The sequence below is a fragment of the Thalassophryne amazonica genome, chromosome 12 (assembly GCF_902500255.1).
Source record: "Thalassophryne amazonica chromosome 12, fThaAma1.1, whole genome shotgun sequence".
NCBI lineage: Eukaryota > Metazoa > Chordata > Actinopteri > Batrachoidiformes > Batrachoididae > Thalassophryne > Thalassophryne amazonica.
The window spans coordinates 46088441-46112094 of NC_047114.1; the positions used below are offsets into that span (position 1 = coordinate 46088441).

General features: G+C 42.3%; 1 protein-coding gene across 4 annotated transcripts in view; it reads right to left on the bottom strand.

Moving 5' to 3' along the window:
• Positions 1-2234: 2234 nt before the first annotated feature.
• Positions 2235-23654, bottom strand: part of LOC117521106 (abl interactor 1-like) — a 137805-nt gene continuing 116385 nt past the window's right edge. For all 4 annotated transcript variants that reach the window (XM_034182422.1, XM_034182421.1, XM_034182420.1 and 1 more), the window contains 3 exons: positions 18041-18130; positions 8896-9081; positions 2235-2551 (listed from right to left, as the gene is read on the bottom strand). In XM_034182422.1, the coding sequence (XP_034038313.1) occupies positions 2376-2551; positions 8896-9081; positions 18041-18130 (452 nt within the window). In that variant the 3' untranslated portion in view covers positions 2235-2375. The remainder of the gene's footprint in view (positions 2552-8895; positions 9082-18040; positions 18131-23654) is intronic.

Below are 23654 nucleotides of genomic sequence, written 5' to 3' on the forward strand. Positions count from 1 at the left end.
GACTACAATTGTGACTTAGCATCAGAAATGTTTGCCAAGGTCAAGCTAAATGGCACAGTTAGTCATGACTAAAATGATATTCAAGTACAAAAATACTAATCAAATTCATTCCCAATCTTGGCATGACCTTGTTTCTCACTGACGCTGATGGAAACTCACGGCTGAAACACACTACTAACAAATGGATGCACCTGCAGCCTGTTACAATATATTTACACGAGTTATAGAAGAGAAAGAAACTCCTCCAGAAAGAAGCAACTTCATGTTTTTTTTTTTGGTTTTTTTTTACATTTCTTCTCCTTGCTTCACCTTCCTTTACTCTTCCTTGTTCTCACGTTTGATCAAACACATGACTCACAATCACCTCTTTTGGCTCTTAAACATCTGGACAATGGACACTCAGTCGTCTCTTAAACTGCAGTTCTCACTTTCAGTGTATACACAACCTGGAAGGTCACAGTCCATAACCGCCACACACCAACATGTGAAGATCACATTTGTCAATGAATGTGATCTGGGATGCGGTCTGATGATGTAATGTGCCAGATGCCCCTTGTGACATTTATAAAAGCAACCGTAACACGTTTGTAGCATAACTTTAGCACATTGGTGCTTCCAGAAAAGCTCCCAGTGATTTCAAGGCATGTACAGTCACATTACAGGCCACACGGAAATGTAAGGCATTACCAAAGTATGAATGCCTTGAATATTAGAAAATCAGTTGGAATATCCTGGTTGACCATCAGGGACCCTGTAAGGTTTTCCAAGGTATGGATAAGGTTTCAAACAGTGACCTTCCAGGATACGTATGAAAGGGTTGTTTTTTTTATTGAAAAATCTCCTTTTTATTTTTCTCATTTTTAACGTCATGTCTGACACTGAATGGCATGTACGCTTCAACTTGTCTTAAAGTCCGCTGCAGAAAACATGCTGTGTTTTGTAGCGGTTCCAGAATGTAGTGGCTCCAAGATGGTATCGGTTCCGCTGTTACTGAGGTTGTTTGTTTCAGAGGTCTCCAGTTACCGATGAAAGTGACAACAGGATTTGTGCATTGTTTCAATGTAGCCGTGATGTTCGTTTACCTCATCATTTTTTATGAATGCCTTTGTGACATCAGACAGGGTGAAAAGTTCCTGCTTCCTTTTTTTTTTTTTTTTTTTTGCTGTGTGAAATCTGTCTCCAGTACACTGAAAAAAAAAATTAAAATTTTGCAGTGGATTTTAGAGAGACCGTATGTGCTGTATGCCAGCTAGTTTTGGAAAGGTAACAAGCTAGCTTCCTTTCAATTTCTTTACTGTAGATGTTAAAAGTGAATTTGCAGAAGTCAAAAGAAAGTAGTTCAGCGACATTAAGACACCGTCTATACGCTCTGTGGAAATGAGGAGTAAATGCTTGATGTTTTTGTTAAAAGCAGAGTGGAGGAGTGTGTCTGGTTTGCTGATCTATAGTGCAAATAAAATTAAAAGCTGCGTTCACATTATCGGTAAAACTAATATTTACGTGCATCTCCTCAATTATCATTTGTGTGATGCGTTGTGGCATACTGGTGTGGCGGTGCAACGTGTGGAAAGTTACAATGAGTTTGATTATGCTCTACAGCCAGTGAGTGTAGAGTTTGATGGTGACTGAGCTCACAATGTAGAAGCTAATTCTAAAACCCGCAGGTCAGAATGTCTAGAGTTTTGTAACAAGTTAGTTTCATAGTGAGAATATTCATAAAACCTGCAGCTTATAGAGGCAACTCTCAGGATTGTTATTTAAAAAAGAATAGTTTAAAGTCCAAAACAATTCAAGGCAATGACATGGCTAATGCTAGCAAACGTTTGGCAAAAGAAGCAAAAGAGAAAGAAGACAGTTCTGAGGTGGTGAAGATGTAAGCGAAGTGGACCAGTGTGGCACGCACTGTGCAAGACTTCTATAAAGTGAGCACACTGAGGAGGTAAAAGCAGCACAAACACTACGCTGCTTCACCTATTCAAAGAAGCCCTCAAATGCATACGTCACCGTGTATTAAAACAGTTTCTTAAAATGCACAAAATCAACCAATAATACAAATTATGTGTAGTGTTGTTTTTCAGAATGTGATTCTTACAGTTTCAGTGTAATGAACCTTACTGCCATCACATTCCTGAAACAGCAGCTTAAAAGAACCAAACAAAAACCTTTTGCCTTCTCCCTTTAGTCCACAGTGTAAACTACCAGACTTCAGCCTACGAAGTCTTCAGTGCCTCCAGTTTTTTGTGATACTTGTTGGACCAGAACAAAATCATGCGTGCACAAATCCCAAATACACAGCCATTTGTAAATTCTAGACTTGACACATTTGTAGTTTTGCCTCTGTTCACAACTCTAGTACAGTGTTTAATTACTTTTTTTTAGTCAGCATAGTGCATGATTGACTCAACGTAGTTTCCTGGGAAGAGTCCAGTCACACCGTTGCAGACTCCTTCAAACCAGCCATCATCATTTTTCTTGATGATGTAGATGATGGCTCCTTCCATGAAGGACAGCTCATCCTCTTTGTCCTTGGTGTAGTCATAGATGGCTACAACTGAGGAAAGACAGAAAACACAGCTGAAAATGACGAGTGTGTTTGAATGAAGTTAAATGGAAAAAACTGAGAGGCATTTTACCTGCCTTATGTCTCATGAAGTTATTCACACGACTTATGATTAAGGATGGGTATTGAAAACCGGTTCCTGTTAAGAATTGATAAGAGATGATTCGATCCACCGACATCAATAGCCTCTTTGCTTAACGATTCCCTTAACGGTCCTTCAGTTCACATTACGCCGGAGCGGCTGTTGTTTTTGAGGGTGTGTATTGGAAAAACGATCATTTCTCTACGTTGATTGCTGAAGCAGAAGACTGCAGTGTGTCTGCTAGAAGGTCGAAGCAACGAAGCAAAGAAGCAACGAAGCAGCGCTGTGAACCGCAGTTTCACTGGGTATCTGCTTGGCTGCTTTTCAGAAGCGGCAAGTCCACAATTTCTTCATTAACTCCCCTCAAAGCCATTTAAAGAGTCATCTTTGTGCTTATTAAATTCACTAACTGGGACTCTTGTCTTGTCTTGCAAGAAATGAGAATCGTTCTCCATTCCACACTGGAGTTTTTACATGATGGTTCTCTGGCGTGAGCTGGACCCGCTTCGCCGGTGCGTAAACTGAAGTTGTCCATCAGGTAAAGGAAATCATAATAATATGAGTGCAGTGGCACGAAGCTCGCTCATGATACAGGGAGTCCCAAACAGGAAGTGCCAAATATTGAGTTCACAGTGAAACAGGAAATGTCCAATGGCAAACACTTCCTGGCATGGGTGGAGCTAGAATGGAGGCCGGGGTTGCACTGGACTCCCCTGAAATCTGACTGGACACAGATGATTGACATGTCACAGCCCCACACGTCTGGTTGAAACGAGCTGCATTTTGGAATCAGTGACACATATTGACTGCTAGGCTTCTCCTGTACAGTAGTGAGCACTGTGCACCACAAAAAGTTCTAATTCACCTTAGTAGAACTAGACAAAATGTTTGACTTATTTGAACTGAACACGTCGTTTGAATTGTGGACTAAGAATGACACCAAAGTTATATTGGTGAGTAAACGACCGTATTTTATGCCAGAAATTAGGTCCATGTTGTTAAAAGCGACATTTATTCCTTTAATTCGAGTTGCCTTATATATGCGTGTGTCTCCAGTGATTTTTAAACAATAAGGCAACTGTTGATTCATAAGATATAATGTGAAGACACTCAGGCTGAAAGAACTACAGGTAATTTACTCCTATTCTGTTCTGCATAAAACCTGTGTCACCTCTTAATTTTGCTCTCTGAAGGACTTATTTTTAAATAACCTCTTAATTTTGCTGTCTGAGTGACACACCAGTGACACACCTTTAGATAAATAAATCTAAAGTTATCTTCCTAAAACTCAAACTGAAAGCAAATCTCTACAACTTGATATAAATTAACTGAAATTATAAATTCTAGCTTCCTGATGAAGTGGTGTTGAGGAGGATTTTCGTAAAAAGAAGACCTGAAAGCTCAGCTACAATTTGCCAGAAAGTACATCTGAGATGAAAGCCTAGATTTGATGTTTTGGTGAAAGAAACTTTTGTATTTCTTCACAGTTGATGTAAATAAAGTCCAAGACATATTCAGTGACTTGGAAATGTTCATGTTTCCATCCCCTGACTTGTCTGAAGAAAACTGGCAATAAAACTGATTATTATCTACAGGTATTATCAAGTTTTAAAGATTTGCTTTCAGTTTGAGTTTGAGGAAGATAATTTTAGAAATTTACATGACAATTTATATGACAATATTTAGATAATTTTGGCTATATTGTACAGCCCTACTGTCAACTCGCTGAAATCTTTAAATATTAATTTACATCTACATTTAAAAAAATGCTTTAAGTGGCAGGGGGTTAAGAGGACTGCAATTTGGGGAGTTTGGGGGGTGGAGCTCCCCCCAGAATCTGAAAGGCAAAAAAAGGAAACTACTTAAAATGGCAGGGGTCGGGGGGGGGGGCTCCCTAGACCCCCGCCTTTTTTAATTGCTGAAAGGTTTTAGCCATGCTAATGCTCACCTGAAACAGTTGCTCAAAAAAAGTCTGAAGGACCTAAATGGCATGGTGAGAGGCTGAAGAGCTTCACTTGTTCATGTCTGCGACATATACATATTAACAATGATGACAGCCTCTGTTTTGTGGGACTAACTGCACAGCTCCAAACGCTGCGCGGGTCTCTCCCGAGTAAAGTTGGAAAGACAGATTTTAACTTCAAAGAGACTCACCATTTAAATCAAATGACACCTCAAGTTGTAATACAGACAACAAATTACAACAGACCAAAACTGTTTTTTTTCTTCCAAAATGAGAAGTCCTCCATTCTATATGAATGACATTGATCTTGGCCTGTCTCATTTACACCTGAAAGGAAATGTTTTTGACAAAAAACTACAGATTTGATTTATTTCTATTTATGTCCAGAGATCAAGGATCCAGTGACCAATTACATATTTATTGAATTTAAGACTCAATAAAATGTTCTTGGCATAGAAAACCTGTAAAGTCTACTTTTAGTACACAGAATATCACAGGAGGTATTGATAAGAGAATCGATAAATAATTGGATAATTTGATAATAACATGGATACTGATAAAATCAATACCCATCCCTACTTATGATAAAATTAAATTGACTGCATTTTGCTGTAGAACTTTTTCATCTGAAGCACATGCTTAAAGCATTTCACAATGATACCTGACATTCACCCATTCACACACACTGATGTCAGTGTGCAGCCATAGAATATGCTCAACTGCACATTGGGAGCAATTTGGGGATTAAGGACCTTACCCAAGGGCCCTTAGTGATTTTCCAGTCTGACGGTGATTTGAACCTCGGATCCTCTGGTCTCAAACTCATCGCTTTAATGTTACACCACCACACCAAAAATAAACTTAGCATTTGTCAATTGCACATGAATAAGTAAGTACAAATATGTCATTGTATCAGGTCAAGTCTGGGAGCATCTCAAAAATATTCACCCATCTGCTGCAGCCAGGTGATACACGGTTGTGACCTTGATCTTTTCCACTTGCTGGAGTCTGAAGAAGTGGGGCACATGTGTGTTAGATCGCACTTAGGGAAACATGTCACATGGCTATAGTTTCATAATGGATGTTCAGTCAGAATAAAATTAGTCAACCTCATCTGGGTCTCCTCAAAGTATCCACTTATTTCAAATAAAAAGCTGCATCCTCCACTGAGCGCAAAATGCTGTACTATAATGCATCGTCATTGGTGGTGTTCAACTGAGAACATTTGTCAATTTCATGCCCATCACCCACCTTACTTAAACCTAATGTCTAGTTATGTTTATACGAGGTTTGTTAGAAAAGTATCGGACCTTCTTATTTTTTGCAATAACCTTATGGATTTGAATCACGTGTGATTGCATCAGCCAAGCTTGAACCTTCGTGCACATGCATGAGTTTTTTCACGCCTGTCGGTTGCGTCATTCGCCTGTGAGCACGCTTTGTGGGAGGAGTGGTCCAGCCCCCTCAGCGGATTTTCATTGTCAGGAAAATGGCCGAGCGACTGCCGCTTTGCTGCATCAAAATTTTTTCAGAAACTGTGAGAGACAGCCAGGTGGAAACCATTCGGAAACTTCAGATGGCTTTCGGTGAAGATCTTATGGGCATCACACAGATTAAGGAGCATTACAACCGGATTAAAGACGGCACACAGCGGCTGAGGACGCGCCGCGCTTCGAGCGGCCATCAACAGGCTGAAACAACCAGATCATTTCCAAAGTGAAGGCTGTGTTGATCCGGGACGTCATCTGACTACCAGAGAAATGGCAAGAGAGGTGGACATAGCACTTTTTCGGCACATTACACTGTTACAGGAGATTTTGTAATGAAAGACGTGCAGCAGAATTCGCGCGGCAGGACAGAGCCGCTAATGGCGCTGAACAAAAAGCACCTCCGTGTTGGAAGTCTCACGGGACATGCCCAGCTCTTCACCATTCGGAAGATTCAGACGGCTTTGGGTGGCTTTTCAGTTGAGTGAGTATCCGAGAAATTGTCAAAGACTTTGATCATGTCACAACATGTCCTGTGAGACCAATAAGGAGGTGCTTTCGTTCCGCGCCATTAGCGGCTCCGTGGCGAATTCCTCCGCTCCTGTTTTTATGACAAAATCTCCTTTAACAGTGGAATGTGCCGGGAAAGTGCTATGTCCACCTTTTCTGCCATTTCTCTGGTAGTCAGGCGACGTCCCGGATCAACACAGCATTCAGTTTGGAAATGATCTGGTCATTTCAGCCTGTCGATCGCCGCTCACAGAGCGGCATGCCCTGCGCCATTGTGCGCCATACCACTCCTTAATCTGTGTGATGCCCATAAAATCGTCCCTGAAAGCCATCTGAATTTTCCGACTGGTGTCCACCTGGCTGTCTCTCACAGTTTCTGGAAAAATTTGATGCAGCGCTGCTCCAGCCGTTCAGACATTTTCCTCACAATGAAAATCTGATGAGGGGGGAGGACCAGTGCTCACTCAAAGCGTGCTCACAGGCGAATGACGCAACCGACAGGCGTGAAAAAACTCTTGCATGCGCACAAAGGTTCAAACTTGGCTGATGCAATCACACGTGATTCAAATCCATATGGTTATTGCAAAAAATAAAAAGGTCCGATACTTTTCTAACAGACCTCATATGTGCACCCATGGGTGTGTTGATCTTACATGCATGGCACATGGCCCACCAGTGGTCAATGAAAGCATTCCTCAGGACTTCCTGACAGTGAGGAGCAGTGGCTACCACAAAGGATCAATCAAAGTCTCATTACAGTCACTAAACTTGGCATTGCTTTCATTGTTTTGTGGTACTTTGATAGGAATTTGGTGCTGACGTCTTACTACGCACTTTGTGCAAGCAGACACCTTTCATCATCAGAAAACCTCTCACAACTGAATTCACCCTCTGAATAGGAATACACCAGATGACACACTTGTGTTATCAAAAACAATGACAGGTAAAATTCTGACCAGTTTATTTCATGTTCCCAATTCAGATCAGGGAGACAGACACCCTCTCTACTTTTAAGATTAGGCTTAAAACTTTCCTTTTTGCTAAAGCTTATAGTTAGGGCTGGATCAGGTGACCCTGAACCATCCCTTAGTTATGCTGCTATAGACGTAGACTGCTGGGGGGTTCCCATGATGCATTGTTTCTTTCTCTTTTTGCTCTGTATGCACCACTCTGCATTTAATCATTAGTGATCGATCTCTGCTCCCCTCCACAGCATGTCTTTTTCCTGGTTCTCTCCCTCAGCCCCAACCAGTCCCAGCAGAGGACTGCCCCTCCCTGAGCCTGGTTCTGCTGGAGGTTTCTTCCTGTTAAAAGGGAGTTTTTCCTTCCCACTGTAGCCAAGTGCTTGCTCACAGGGGGTCGTTTTGACCGTTGGGGTTTTACATAATTATTGTATGGCCTTGCCTTACAATATAAAGCGCCTTGGGGCAACTGTTTGTTATGATTTGGCGATATATAAAAAAATTGATTGAATTGATTGATTGATTAATGACCAAAACATGACCAAGACTAACTATGTGATGAACATAACCACTTTGTGTTCTTGTACTGTACTCAGACTTTATGCTTCATAAAAAGAAATGTGGAATTATAGAAGTAGTAAGTAAGTCCTAAAGGGGCAAGCAGCTCATTCCACACTTTCCTATCCTCAGCTACGTCCTCTAACTCTTCCTGGGGGATCCAAAGGTGCTCTTCCCCAGGGTCTCCTCACAGTTGGACATGCCTGGAAGACCTCACAAGGGAGACGACAGGGGGCATCCTCAGCAAATGCCTGAACCACCTTAGCTGGCTCTGGTCGATGTGAAGAAGGAGAGTCTCTACTCAGAGTCTTTCCCAGATATTCATGCTTCCCAAACTGTCATGGAGTGAAAGCCCAGATACCTGACAGAGAAATCTCATTTCTCCTGCCTGTATCCAACCTTGTTCTTTCAGTCATTACCAAAAGTTCATGACCATAGGTGAGGACAGAAGTGTCAATCAACTGGTAAATTGAAAGTCTTGCCTTCTGGCTCAGCTCTTTCTTCACCACGACACCCCATGATAGTGTCTGTAATCAGTTCCCACCCAAATCTATCTCGTGATCTCACGCTCTATCTTACCCCCACTCACGAATAAGATTGCAGGTCCTCTGTTGGAAAACAGAGGACCATGGTCTCAGTTTTGGGTGTGGTGGTCCCCATTCCAGTCACTGCCTGAAACCTGCCCAGTACGCATCAGACCACAGCACCAGAGGTCACTGTTTGACAAAGCCAACAGAACCACATCATCAACAAAAAGCAGAGATGACACAAACCTTTTTCTAAATAAGCCTTTGGGGCCCAGTGTGGGTCTCCATCGGCGTAAGGATCGCTGTAGTGGACCACTGCGGCCTCTTCTTCCTCATAGTCCACTGGTGGGGGAGGAGGAGGAGGAGAGGGCTCCTCAAACACAGTCATGTCTTCAGGGAGAGGTGGAGGGGGCAGGGCCGGACTGTCTGTTACTGGAAAAAAAGAGAGAGAGAGAAATAATTACAATGATGGCTGGTCCATAAGTATTTAGACAATGACTTACTTCCCTTTTTTATGCATGTCATTTTGCCTCTGTACACCACCACAATGGAGTAGAAATTAATCAAAATATGCTTTGAGTGCAGACTTTTAGTTATAACTCAAGGGTTTTTTGTTCTTTTGTTTTTTCACTACAGGAAGACACCTCAAGCAGACGAGACTCAGTTGGGCGACCAATTGCTTTGACCATACAAACAATCAATAAATAAATAAATACATACATACATGAATAAAGGGAGAAAATCCCGAGACAAATGGGTGAAATCTAAACTTTTACAAAACACGTGAAAATGCTTTGCTGAGGGGTTCCAAATTATTAACATGAGCTTATGAGCATGACTTAACAAATCACAAAAGAAATCACTGAATTCATGTAAGAATTTGGAATAAGGGCCAGGAGGCCCTTATTACATACATTATACATACATACATTTCATTTCGTTGTATGTATTTCGGGCAGCACGGTGGCTTAGTGGTTAGCACTGTTGCCTCACAGCGACAAGGTCATGGGTTAAATTCCCACCTGTGGCCTTTCTGTGTGGAGTTTACATGTTCTCCCCGTGTTTGCGTGGGTTTCCTCCAGGTGCTCCGGTTTCCTCCCACATCCAAAGACATGCAGGTTAGGTGGATTGGAATCTTTAAATTGTTCGTAGGTGTGCGAGTGGGTGTGAATGTGTTTGTTTGTCTGTTTGTGGCTCTGTGTCAGACTGGCGTCCGGTCCTGGGTGTACTCCGCCTCGTGCTCTATGACTGCTGGGATAGGCTCCCTTAATTGGACTAAGCGATTGGAGTGTGTGTGTGTGTGTGTGTGTGTATTTCATTACAAATATCTGTAATAATATGGCTTGTTGTGTGGTTAATTTTCTGATCAGATTATAAAACATACATGGGCTGGTATTATATGATGTAATTTTGGATGCTATTAATCCACGATTACTGAGGAAATAAGGGGGTCAAAATTTTTAATGCCCAAAGCAAAACATTTATGAGAGCCCCCCCCCCACACACACATACACTAGGCAATTTATATGTAGGATGCTGATAGATACAGGACACTGTCACAAAATGAAAATGTCCCTATTTTTCCACACATTATACACGTATCAACATGGGAGCAGCTCACACATAGAAACTGCCATGTTTCAGCACCATATTAATACAATAGCCCAACAGAAACATACTTCATCATTTACATTTTGCAATGTGAACAGAAGCCTGAAGAAAAAAATTATAGCACTGCATGTAGTGTAGATTTGCAGCTTTAATACAAATAATAAAAGGGGTTTAATACAAATAATGTTTTAACCATTAAGGAATCACAGCCATTTTTATATGCGGTTCCTCTTTTCAGAGGCCATAAGTAATTGGACAAAACAAATAGAAGGTTTATGTCAACTACAATTAATTACTTTTATAACCAGTTCCTTTAAGCAAGTCGGAGGATGTATATATGAATAAATTCAAGTCTCTAAATAGGTCCTGGAATTCATTTTGGTCTAGTGGTTAAAGCGTTGGGCTTGAGACCAGAGGATCCTCGGTTCAAATCCCAGTCTGACCAGAAAATCACTAAGGGCCCTTGGGCAAGGTCTTTAATCCCCTAGTTGCTCCCGGTGTGTAGTGGGCGTCTTGCATGGCAGCAGCCTGACATCGGGGTGAATGTGAGCACTGTGTAAAGCACTTTGAGCATCTGATGCAGATGGAAAAGCGCTATATAAATGCAGTTCATTTACCATTTATTTATTTCCATCAATCATGAAGAAATCGTAATGTAAAGATGAACATTTGTAACAGATGAACAGCATGTGAACAATGAATATATATACACACACACACACACCTACATACCTTATTTATAAATATTACAGCTTGCAGTGTTGGCACATTATTTTCCAGAAAGTCTTTGGCAGGTGTTTTCCCTCGTGCCAGTTTGTCAGGCACTTTGCTGACAAAAACCCAGCAACAAGACAAGCACCACTGAAAATTAAAATCCATGATTTGTCCATCTTGGATTCTTTCTTCTTTTGGAACTGGACCTTCTCGGTTTCCAGCTCTTCCAAGGATCAGGATTCCTGCTGTTCCACCTCCTTTTTGTGTTTGGCTTCTGAGCTTTCAGCTTTTTCTGGTAGCTTTTCTCATTGGCCTGCAGGTTCTTGTTAAAATCTGCTTTCAAAGCTGGGAACTTTATGCAGTAGATCCAGAAGTACAACCCCTGTTGTGAAAGTGTAATGACACGGACCCACAACAGGGGGCGTAAATGAACGGACAATAGATGAGCCAAAAATACACTTTACTGTTGTGAAGTGTGCACAACGAAATACAGACAAATACAGAATTTGGACAGAGTCAAATGTACTAAGGTGACGTGTGGGTAGGCTCGAGGATAGAAGACGTCCGTCCAGAGAAGAGCCGGATCCCACACGATTTCCACTGCCACCGAACCCGGAGAATACTGGAGCCGCCAGGTTCCGAGTCCCCAGGTGGCCACCGTCTCCGGCTGTCGGATCTGGTACTGCTGGCAGGAAGCAGAAACAGTTATGTGTGGGTGTGTGTACACCCAGCAAATACAAGCAGCGACAGTTCCTTAATGGTGGGTAAGACACCTCCACCTCCAAAACAGGAACACAATAACGAGTACAGTAGCACCTACTGAATACGGCTGAGAGTTTTACCTCCAAAGGCAAACGATATCTCGGCAGCGGGGTGGAGATGTCTTCCAGCTTATATGGAGTGGTTGATGAGTTGATGATTGGCGACAGCTGTCAGGAATTAATGAGTGACAGCTGTCACTCTTGGCTGTCCTGTGAGGCGGCAGTGCCCTCTCGTGCCTGAAGCCCGCACTCCAGGCAGGGCGCCCTCTGAATGGTGGGCCAGCAGTACCTCCTCTTCAGCGGCCCACACAACAACCCCAATTCCAATGAAGTTGGGACATTGTGTGAAATGTAAATAAAAACAGAATACAATGATTTGCAAATCCTCTTCAACGTATATTCAGTTGAATACACCACAAAGACAAGATATTTAATGTTCAAACTGATAGACTTTTTCGTTTTTGTGCAAATATTTGCACAAAAGTAGGGCAGACTGAGTAGGGGGGCAAAACTCTAGATTTACCGATCGATCTACGTTCCGATCATCACCTATGGTCATGAGATTTGGCTCATGACCGAAAGAACGAGATCGCGAGTACAAGCGGCCGAGATGAGTTTCCTCCGCAGGGTGGCTGGGCGCTCCCTTAGAGATAGGGTGAGGAGCTCGGTCACTCGGGAGGAGCTCGGAGTCGAGCCACTGCTCCTCCACGTCGAAAGGAGTCAGTTGAGGTGGCTCGGGGATCTTTTCCGGATGCCCCCTGGACGCCTCGCTGGAGAGGTGTTCCGGGCACGTCCCATTGGGAGGAGGCCCCGGGGAAGACCCAGGACACGCTGGAGGGACTACATCTCTCGGCTGGCTTGGGAACGCCTTGGGGTTCCCCTGGAGGAGCTGGGGGAGGTGTGTGTGGATCGGGAGGTCTGGGCGGCTTTGCTTGAGCTGCTGCCCCCGCGACCCGACTCCGGATAAAGCGGAAGAAAATGGATGGATGGATGGATTTGCTCATTTTGAAATGGATGCCTGCAACACATTTCAAAAAAGTTGGGACAGTGGCAACAAAAGACTGGAAAGTTGATGAATGCTCAAAGAACACCTGTTTGAAACATTCCACAGGTGAACAGGTTAATTGGAAATAGGTGAATGTCGTGATTAGGTATAAAAGCAGCATCCCCAAAAGGCTGAGCCGTTCACAAACAAAGATGGGGTGAGGATCACCACTTTGTGAACAACTGCATGAAAAAATAGTCCAACAGTTTAAGAACAATGTTTCTCAACGTTCAATTTCAAGGAATTTAGGGATTCCATCATCTACAGTCCATAATATAATCAGAAGATTCAGAGAATATGGAGAACTTTCTACACATAAGCGGCAAGGCTGAAGACCAACACTGAATGCCCATGACCTTTGATCTCTCAGGTGGCAGTGCATTAAAAACCGACATCATTGTGTAAAGGATCTTACTGCATGGGCTCAGGAACACTTCAGAAAACACTGTCACTTAAAGTTTGTTGCTACATTTACAAGTGCAAGTTAAAACTGTACCATGCAAAGCGAAAGCCATACATCAACAACATCCAGAAACACCGCCGCCTTCTCCGGGCCCGAGCTCATTTGAAAAGGACAGACACAAAGTGGAAATGTGTGCTGTCGTCTGAAGAGTCCACATTTCAAATTGTTTTTGGAAATCATGGATATCGTGTCCTCTGGGCAAAAGAGGAAAAAGATCATCCATGCTGTTACCAGCGCAAAGTTGAAAAGCCAGCATCTGTGATGGTATGGGGGTGTGTTAGTGCCCATGCCATGGGCAACTTACACATCTGTGATGGCACCATCAATGCTGAAAGGTACATCCAAGTTTTGGAGCAACACATGCTGCCATCCAAGCAACGTCTTTTGCAGGGACATCCATGCTTATTTCAGCAAGACAATACCAAGCCACATTCTGCACGTGTTACATCAGCGTGGCGTTGTAGTAAAAGAGTGCGGGTATTAGACTGGCCTGCCTGCAATCCAGACATGTCGCCCATTGAAAATGTGTGGTGCATTATGAAGCGCAAAATATGACAACGGAGACCCTGGACTGTTGAACAACTGAAGTCGTACATCAAGCAAGAATAGCAAAGAATTCCACCTACAAAGCTTCAACAATTAGTGTCCTCAGTTACCAAACGCTTATTGAGTGTTGTTAGAAGGAAAGGTGATGTAACAGTGGTAAACATACCACTGTCCCAGCTTTGTTGAAATGTGTTGTAGGCATCCATTTCAAAATTAGCAAATATTTTCACAAAAACAATAAAGTCTATCAGTTTGAACATTAAATATCTTGTCTTTTTGGTGTATTCAACTGAACATAGGTTTAGGATTTGCATAGGATTTGCAAATCATTGTATTCTGTTTTTATTTACATTTCACACAACGTCCCAACTTCATTGGAATCGGGGTTGTACCTTAAATGGGAAATTACTGAAGGCATTTTAAAAATTGAGAAAATACCCATAGGGCTCTCAGGGTTACTTATGTTGTTGCGATCACTGTAGATACTGGTTGAGTGAGAAGAGCACAGGCAAACTGTTATAAGCTAGATGTAGGTTTCTTCGATACTGAAACGAAATGATGGTTGTAATAAAATAGACATTAACTTGTATTAAAATTATTAATTCAAGACTGTGTAAGAGCACTGTGCAATTGATTTGGTCTATCATTTGTCATGATATGCGTCCACATTAGGATATGATCTATATTTGACTTTATGACAAATACATTCCTGCAGTGTCTGTCACATCAGTGTGAGAATAGCCTGTGTTACATTTGCACATACTAGCACATTTCTGCAGACAGGCAAGGAGTACTTGCAAATCAGAACAGTGCATAGAGTCACATTTTTTTCTCTTCATTGAATATGTACTAAGATGAGTATTCGCTGATTCATCACCATGACAACAGACATCAGAGGGGTGTGCGCCCCCGCAACCACACAGACAGCACAGGAAAGGTGCACTGAGTGTAGCAAGCTGGAGAGCAGAAAGTAAATGCATTGCACGTGTGAACATTAACGTAAATGTTGATATTTTAAAAAAATATGATTGGATGTCCATGTGTGCAAGCAACATACATATTTTTGTATGTAGGACCCTAGGACAACTGCACTCTCCAAATATGTGCAATCTACATTTATTCACTTACGTTTTAATGTTTCAGCTCCAACTAGAATGTTTACAAGCATTCGGTACTTCAGCGTTTCCCATAATGGTAATCCCCCTGGCGGCCCCCTGTACTTCCCAGAATGCACCGCAGCGCCAGCAGAGTTCCGCCGTCTCACAGCACTTGTAAAGAATGGCAAAGCGAGAATGTGGATGGCACTGATTTAGCAAGTTCACTGGCGATTACGATGTATGATGATGATGATAAGTTCTCCCAAGTTGAGAGGGTCATCTAGAGGAGGTGTAGCACCTGTGATGGACTTCTGCTGTGCCCCCCGATGTTGTCTTATTGTCCATACTTCACAAGGTTTGTTTACACTGTGAGTGCTGAGCTCCTGACACCGGAACTCTGCTGAAACTGATCTCCCGCGTGAGTCACGGAGCGCGAGACGGCACGAGATTCACAACTGCAAAACAGTAAATTACTCTAAAAGTTCTTCTTTCACAGCATTACTGTAAAAATGACAGCAGTCAGGAAAACATGTGCTTGGCACCATATTTTCACTTCAGTTTTGTTTAATACAACTGGGATGACAGAGATAACTGGAAATTATTTTGTTGAAATTTACATGTCAATGAATAAGAATGTCTGATGTCTCAGACAGTGATATTCGTTGAACCCCATAACCAAAGAGAGATGACTGCACACCTTGTCAAGTACTGTCATCCTTATATGACAGTTAGACATGTAGGGCTAAAAAAGAGTTCATTAAATTCACCTAAATGTACATAGAGATATACAAAGCCCCAAAACACAGAATTTTACGTACATTTTGACAAAGTTGAGTGTCGCAAATACATGCATACCATCACTGTCCTACATTAATTTTAAGTGGCATAGTATTAAGCTTGCTAATGGCATCATACCACACTTAAAGTATCTTGGGATATTGAGGGCAGAGTCCAGAAATGCTGCAAAAATGAACTACCACTTTAAAAAGTACTGTTTTGCAGTGCCCCTATAGGTAGCACCCTCATGTAGCTCCAGAATTTTGCAATACTCTGGAAATGATTCCATGGTAGATTGGCATCAACCAGCATGATGCTGGGCAGTCAGTGCTGCACTGAGATACTTCAGGTTTAAAAGCTCACTTTTGAAGAAGTCCAATTTTGGCTCTCAAGAAATTGACTCTTTTAGAAGTCTTTTAAAAAAAGGACCCAGACATTAAAGATTTTTCCGTCTACCAATATCCCTTCCAACCACAAACAATTTCCGTCAAATCTTATACCCCCTTCACACATAACACGATTGAAACCAACTGGCGCACAAAGGAGGAATTGCATGCCACTCGTAAAAAATCAGAGCCGCCTCAAATGCCTCATACACCTGTCGCCACAAGTATTTGCTCACCCTGTGAGTGCCCATTCGACCCCCCCCCCCCCCCCCGGTAGGTGTTGGCCAAATTCCAGGTGCCACACATGAACATCCAACACCACTCAGTGGACACAGAAAAGGCGGAGCTGTTCGCGCTCCTGGCACGAGAGTAGAGAGCAGCTGACCACATTCAAGCTACCTGTGAAAATTGTTTAAGTACAACATGAGTCTGGCGTAACCTAGCAACACATGGGTGTGACTGTGCTGAACACCCCAACACACACACACACACACACACATACACACACACACCATGAATCCAACATCACCAGCTGTGGCTGAGGATCCCGGAGTCCAGTCGCTGTCTGCTCATGCCCTCATAACATGCTGATATTTATGTACAGACACGATCACATGAGGACCGGCCAGTGTCTCAGCACGCGGCACAGTGTGAAGCCGGCTGGGCAGGCTGATTTCACTTCCACCACGTAAACTTTAGTTTACATGTGTGATCGCTTTGCTCATACGCTTTGCTGTGGACATACAGTGCCTGTTAGCTGACCGCTGACTGTCAGCTGGACCTGATCGTGCAGGCAGGGTGTTAAATTAAAAACACAGACATCAGACAGATACAGGACAAAAAAAAATAATAATACATATATAAAATAAAAATCACAGAATAAATGTTATGGAGTTATGAAGTAAATGGTGACAAAGGTCAGTTTCAGTTTGTACAGGGGTCAAAAGTTGCTCCATTAATTTTGCTCCAGCTGTATTTGTGCTGAATTTGATGTTTGTGTCACCATTTGAAGGACTGTTTCAGTTATCTGCTTCACTAATAAGCCAAAAGAGAATGAACCAGCTGTTGTCTGTTAGTTTAAACATGTGTATATAAGGCAACCCGAATTAAAGTAGAAATGCTGCTTTTAACAACATGGACCTCATTTCTGGCATAAAATATGGTCGTTTACTCACCAATATAAGGTTGGTGTGATTAGAAGTCCATAGTTCAAACGATGTGTTCAGTTCAAATCTGGAGCAAACATTTTTCTTCTTCTACTAAGGTGGATTAGAACTTTTTGTGGTACACAGCACAAACTACTGGACAGGAGGAACTTCGCAGTCAATGTGACTCACTGATTTGAAAATGCAGGTCTTTCAACCAGACGTGTGGTGCCGTGACATCAGATTCCAGGAGAGTCTAGTGAAACCCCGGCCTCCGCTCTAGCTCCATCCATGCCAGGACGTGTTTGACATTTGAACATTTCCTGTTTCACTGTGACTGATAAATTGGCAAATCCTGTTTGAGTGCGAGTTTGCCACTGAGTTCTCGTGAGATTCCATGGGATCTCATCTGTCAATCCAGGAAGTGTTTGAAATTTGAACATTTCCTGTTTTACTGTGGATTTGAAAATTGGCACTTCCTGTTTAAGATGCCCTGTACCATGAGTGAGCTTTGCGTCGCTGCGCAATGCTTCACTCATATTACTACTTTTTGAGTTATCTAGAATAACAGGAATCACCTCAGAATCCTTCTCTGTGGTGTGCAACCGTTGCACCACTACCTTTCTTTATTGGTTGGTCAGAGTTGATACAGTTTGAAATCTTGAAATCTTGAAATCTTTTTTTTTTGGTCTGAAGAGAAATAAATGAGTGTCAAAGCCTGTTTTAATTCAAACTGTGTCAGAAATATTTTGTGTATTTTATAACTGGTTACACTCCTACACTATAGAGTTAAATTGAATCAAATGTGTATGTCATATTCTGTCTATATTTGTATTTACTACTTACTGCTCTCCTGCATTCTGGCCACAAAGCCAGTAAGGGGGATCTGTGGGGTCAGTTGGACCATGGGTGGAGGAGGAGGAGGAGCCACAGTCACTGGAGCAGCAGCAGAGAGGCAGCAGATGGAGAACAGTAGAGTAGGTAGAGAATGAAAAGATAAGAGAACAAGATAAGCTAACAGTCAATGTGGCAGGTGAAAAAGAATTGACAAAAAGGCTGGTGAACAAGCGGAACAGTGCAGAAGGCATCACTAAGCATCACGTTAAACTTTTCCAGTAGGTCTACAGATACTATCATCTTATCTAAGTCTGAAAATACAGCCAGTCAAAATCAAAAACCCCACTTGGAAATATATTTCTGTGACAAGCAAAAGCGATACAAAATTGTGTTTTGTACAATAAAACTACCTCTAACCTTAGTGACATGAAAATTGGGGTTCCACAGGGATCCGTCTTAGGCCCCCTGCTTTTCTCCCTTTATGTGGCACCCCTTCGACATATACTGCAGCGTTTTGGGATTGCCTTTCACTGCTATGCTGATGATACTCAATTGTACATGCCGATAACTGCTGGTAATCTCATCCACATAAAATTCTTAGAAGATTGCCTTGCATCAGTGAGAAGCTGGATGTCTAGTAACTTTTTTCTTTTAAACTCTGATAAGACAGAAATTATCTTCTTGGTCTAGTGACACATTGGCATCAACTTCACCAGCTAGCGCTTAGCCTAGGTTTGTGTGTCATTCATCATACTGACAAAGTGAGGAAGCTTGGGGTAATTTTTGATCCTACGTTGTCCTTTGACCTCCACATTAGAGATATTACAAGAACGGCTTTCTTCCATCTGAGAAATATAGCGAAGATTCGTCCCATCCTGTCTAAGGCTGATGCTGAGACTTTGATTCATGCATTTGTCTCTTCTAGACTGGATTATTGCAATGTTCTATTTTCTGGTTTGCCGCAGTCCAGCATTAGGGGTCTCCAATTGGTTCAAAATGCTGCTGCCAGACTTTTGACATGAAGCAGAAAGTTTGACTACATTACACCCATTTTGGCATCTCTTCACTGGCTTCCTGTCTCTGTGAAATTGGATTTTAATGTTCTGCAATAGCCTATAAAATTGTCCACAGACTGGCACCTCCCTTACTTAGATGAACTAGTTAAATCCTACATACCAGCCCGGGCTTTGCGTTCACAGGATGCAGGAGTACTATGTGTCCCTAAGGCAAATAAAAAGCCTGTGGGTCATAGAGCTTTCTCTTATCGTGCCCCTGTTCTGTGGAATGATCTCCCTGCGTCAGTAAAGCAGTCAGATTCTGTAGAGACTTTCAAGTCCAGATTTAAGAAGCACTTGTTTTCCCTTTCGTATGGCTAGCATATTGGAATATTGTGTTACTATGCTTTTTACTCTTTTTACTCTTTTACTGTGACTTTTTAATCTTTTATTTCATTTTATTTTGTTTTTTCTGAATTGTTTTGTGTGAAGAGCCTTGAGGCGACTCTGTTGTGATATGATGATGTATCAGATGAATAAAATAAATTGAAATAGAACTGAGAACCAAATCCAGGGTATTTCCACTAATAGGACGACCAGATGTCCCACTTTGTGCCCCAAATTGAGATGGTTTCCAGTGTTATTATTGACAGTCAGTCTTCAGTTTTGAAATGACTGTTTTAAAAGACGCATTTTCAAAACATGCATTTCAAAAGTAAAGCTTAACTATCAGTAACAACACTGGAAACCATCTGAATTTGCAGCACAAAGTGGGACATCTGGTCACCCTATCCACTAATGTGTGTCAAATCCTGAATGCATTGCTGGAATCCTAATACATCCACAATTTCCATCAATAATTTGGAGAGGGGATCAGAAGGCGTTTTATTTTTTTATTAATTTATATGAATGTTGAAGTCACCAATAATCAGAATGTTAGCTGCACTAGTTGAGAAGTTAGAGACGAACATACCAAATTCATCTAAGAATTCAGAGTATGGGCCAGGGGGCCTATATACAGTGACAAAAGTAATACGGTTTAATTTTATTTCTCTGACCTTATACGTAATACGCAATACATAACATCGTGAATCGGATGTTTAAACAAATTATATTTGTGACCCCAACAGCTAATAACTAAACCTAGATTATAAATAAGAGCAACACTGCATCACGAGGGACGTGACTAAATGTGTAAATGTGCAGGCCTCATTTAAGGGGAGGACAGATGTAGGTTTAAGCCAGGTTTCACATAACCCAATCATATCTAAGTGATGATCCATAATTACATCATTATCAGCAATGATTTTGAGGACAGTGACCTTATGTTAATGAGACCCAGACTAAGGAACTCAGTGGGGTTGACAGTTGGACTGTTTGGATTTAAGGGTGGTTCCAGAGTAGCATATATAAGATGCCTAGAAGTAGGTTTAGGTTTGAGACATTCCACACGGGTTGTAGGTAGCAGACACAAAATATTTGATATGCTGGATAGGGTGGGTATCGAGAACCGGTTGTTCTCGGGTATCATTGAGAAATGATTCGATCCATCCATATCAATAGCCTTTTTGCTTAATGATTCCCTTATCAGTCCTTCAGAGCGGCCGTTGTTTTTGAGGGTGTTTATTGGAAAATGATCATTTCTCGAAGTTGATTACAGACCCTGCAGCGGCTCTGTAATCAACCGTTTCTGCAGAGTGACTCCACTTTGAACCATGAACCAATGAAGCACTGCTTCGATCTACTGGTTCATTGGTTCTTTGATTCGCTGCTCTTCAGAAGCGGCAAGTGCGTTTCTTAACCCCTCTCAAAGCCATTAAAATATGTCAATCGTGAGTAACTTGTGTGGATTAAAGTCACTAACTGGGACTCTTGTCTTGTTGCAGTGAAGAAACAAGAACAGTCCACCATTCCGTTGGCACAGCTCCAAATGCTGCGCAGCTCTCTGCCGAGACACAGTCCAGTCAGAATTAATAACTTCACAACGAATTGCCGCTTTAAATAAAATGACACCTCTTTCCAAACACGGTAATACAGACAATAAACTACAATCGACTAAAACATTTTTTTCTTCCCAAAATGAGATGTCCTGCATTCTTTATGAATTACATCCTGATGGGCAGCACAGCCAGCTGCAAGAGCTCAGCTCAGATGTATGGAAAGATATTCATGCCAATAATGTCTGAAAGGAAATGCTTTTGACAAAAACTACAGATTTTGTTTATTTCTATTTATGTTCATAAATCAAGGACCAACTATGTAGAGCAGTGGTCTCCAAACTATTCCAGAAAGGGCCGAGAGGATGCAGGTTTTCTTTGCAGCCACTGACTCCAGCAGGTGATTTCACTGATGAACTCATCCCACCTGCTCCAAGTGTTGTTAATCAGTGAAATCACGTGCTGAAGTCAGTGGCTGCAAAGAAAACCTGCACCCTCTCGGCCCTTTCTGGAATAGTTTGGAGACCACTGATGTAGAGTTTATTACACTCAACAAAAATATAAATGCAACACTTTTGGTTTTGCTCCCATTTTGTATGAGATGAACTCAAAGATCTAAAACTTTTTCCACATACACAATATCACCATTTCCCTCAAATATTGTTCACAAACCAGTCTAAATCTGTGATAGTGAGCACTTCTCCTTTGCTGAGATAATCCATCCCACCTCACAGGTGTGCCATACCAAGATGCTGATTAGACACCATGATTAGTGCACAGGTGTGCCTTAGACTGTCCACAATAAAGGCCACTCTGAAAGGTGCAGTTTTGTTTTATTGGAGGGGGATACCAGTCAGTATCTGGTGTGACCACCATTTGCCTCATGCAGTGCAACACATCTCCTTCGCATAGAGTTGATCAGGTTGTCAATTGTGGCCTGTGGAATGTTGGTTCACTCCTCTTCAATGGCTGTGCGAAGTTGCTGGATATTGGCAGGAACTGGTACACGCTGTCCTATACGCCGGTCCAGAGCATCCCAAACATGCTCAATGGGTGACATGTCCGGTGAGTATGCCGGCCATGCAAGAACTGGGACATTTTCAGCTTCCAAGAATTGTGTACAGATCCTTGCAACATGGGGCCGTGCATTATCCTGCTGCAACATGAGGTGATGTTCTTGGATGTATGGCACACAATGGGCCTCAGGATCTCGTCACGGTATCTCTGTGCATTCAAAATGCCATCAATAAAATGCACCTGTGTTCTTCGTCCATAACAGACGCCTGCCCATACCATAACCCCACTGCCACCATGGGCCACTCGATCCACAACACTGACATCAGAAAACCGCTCACCCACACGACACCACACACGCTGTCTGCCATCTGCCCTGGACAGTGTGAGCCGGGATTCATCTGTGAAGAGAACACCTCTCCAACGTGCCAAACGCCAGCGAATGTGAGCATTTGCCCACTCAAGTCGGTTACGACGACGAACTGGAGTCAGATCGAGACCCCGATGAGGACGACGAGCATGCAGATGAGCTTCCCTGAGACGGTTTCTGACAGTTTGTGCAGAAATTCTTTGGTTATGCAAACCGATTGTTTCAGCAGCTGTCCGAGTGGCTGGTCTCAGACGATCTTGGAGGTGAACATGCTGGATGTGGAGGTCCTGGGCTGGTGTGGTTACACGTGGTCTGCGGTTGTGAGGCTGGTTGGATGTACTGCCAAATTCTCTGAAACGCCTTTGGAAACAGCTTATGGTAAAGAAATGAACATTCAATACACGAGCAACAGCTCTGGTTGACATTCCTGCTGTCAGCATGCCAATTGCACGCTCCCTCAAATCTTGCGACATCTTTGGCATTGTGCTGTGTGATAAAACTGCACCTTTCAGAGTGGCCTTTTATTGTGGGCAGTCTAAGGCACACCTGTGCACTAATCATGGTGTCTAATCAGCATCTTGATATGGCACACCTGTGAGGTGGGATGGATTATCTCAGCAAAGGAGAAGTGCTCACTATCACAGATTTAGACTGATTTGTGAACAATATTTGAGGGAAATGGTGATATTGTGTATGTGGAAAAAGTTTTAGATCTTTGAGTTCATCTCATACAAAATGGGAGCAAAACCAAAAGTGTTGCGTTTATATTTCTGTTGAGTGTATGTCCAGAGTTTAAGGATCTAGTGACCATTTTTATATTTATTTACTTTAAGACTCAGTAAAATGTTATTGACATAGAAAACCTGTAACGACTACTTTTAGTACACAGAAAATTCACAAGAGGTATCGAAAGAGGACAAAGTGAAACTTCTGAAACAAACGGCTGTTATGTGACTTTTTTCAGTCACTGCAACGGTTTTTAAAAAATCTTTTCTATCTTTCATGGCTCAGCTGTTTTACAGCCATGGAAAGTCCAGTGAAAGGTGTTAATTGTCCAATGATGCCATTTTTCTGCCAATTTAGCTGATGCTGCCCTCTTGAATGATGGTAAAATGTATGCACACAGACAAGCGCACGCACACAAGATAAATCCAAACGTAAGAGTGTGGAAAATTAATCATTTAATATTTAGCTCATTTTGTCAGCCATCTCGCTCTCTCTCAGTGCGCACAGACAGTGAGAAAATATGACGTCATGCTTTTAGACCACTACAAACCGCTCAAATCCACCATGTGCCAAAAAAACCA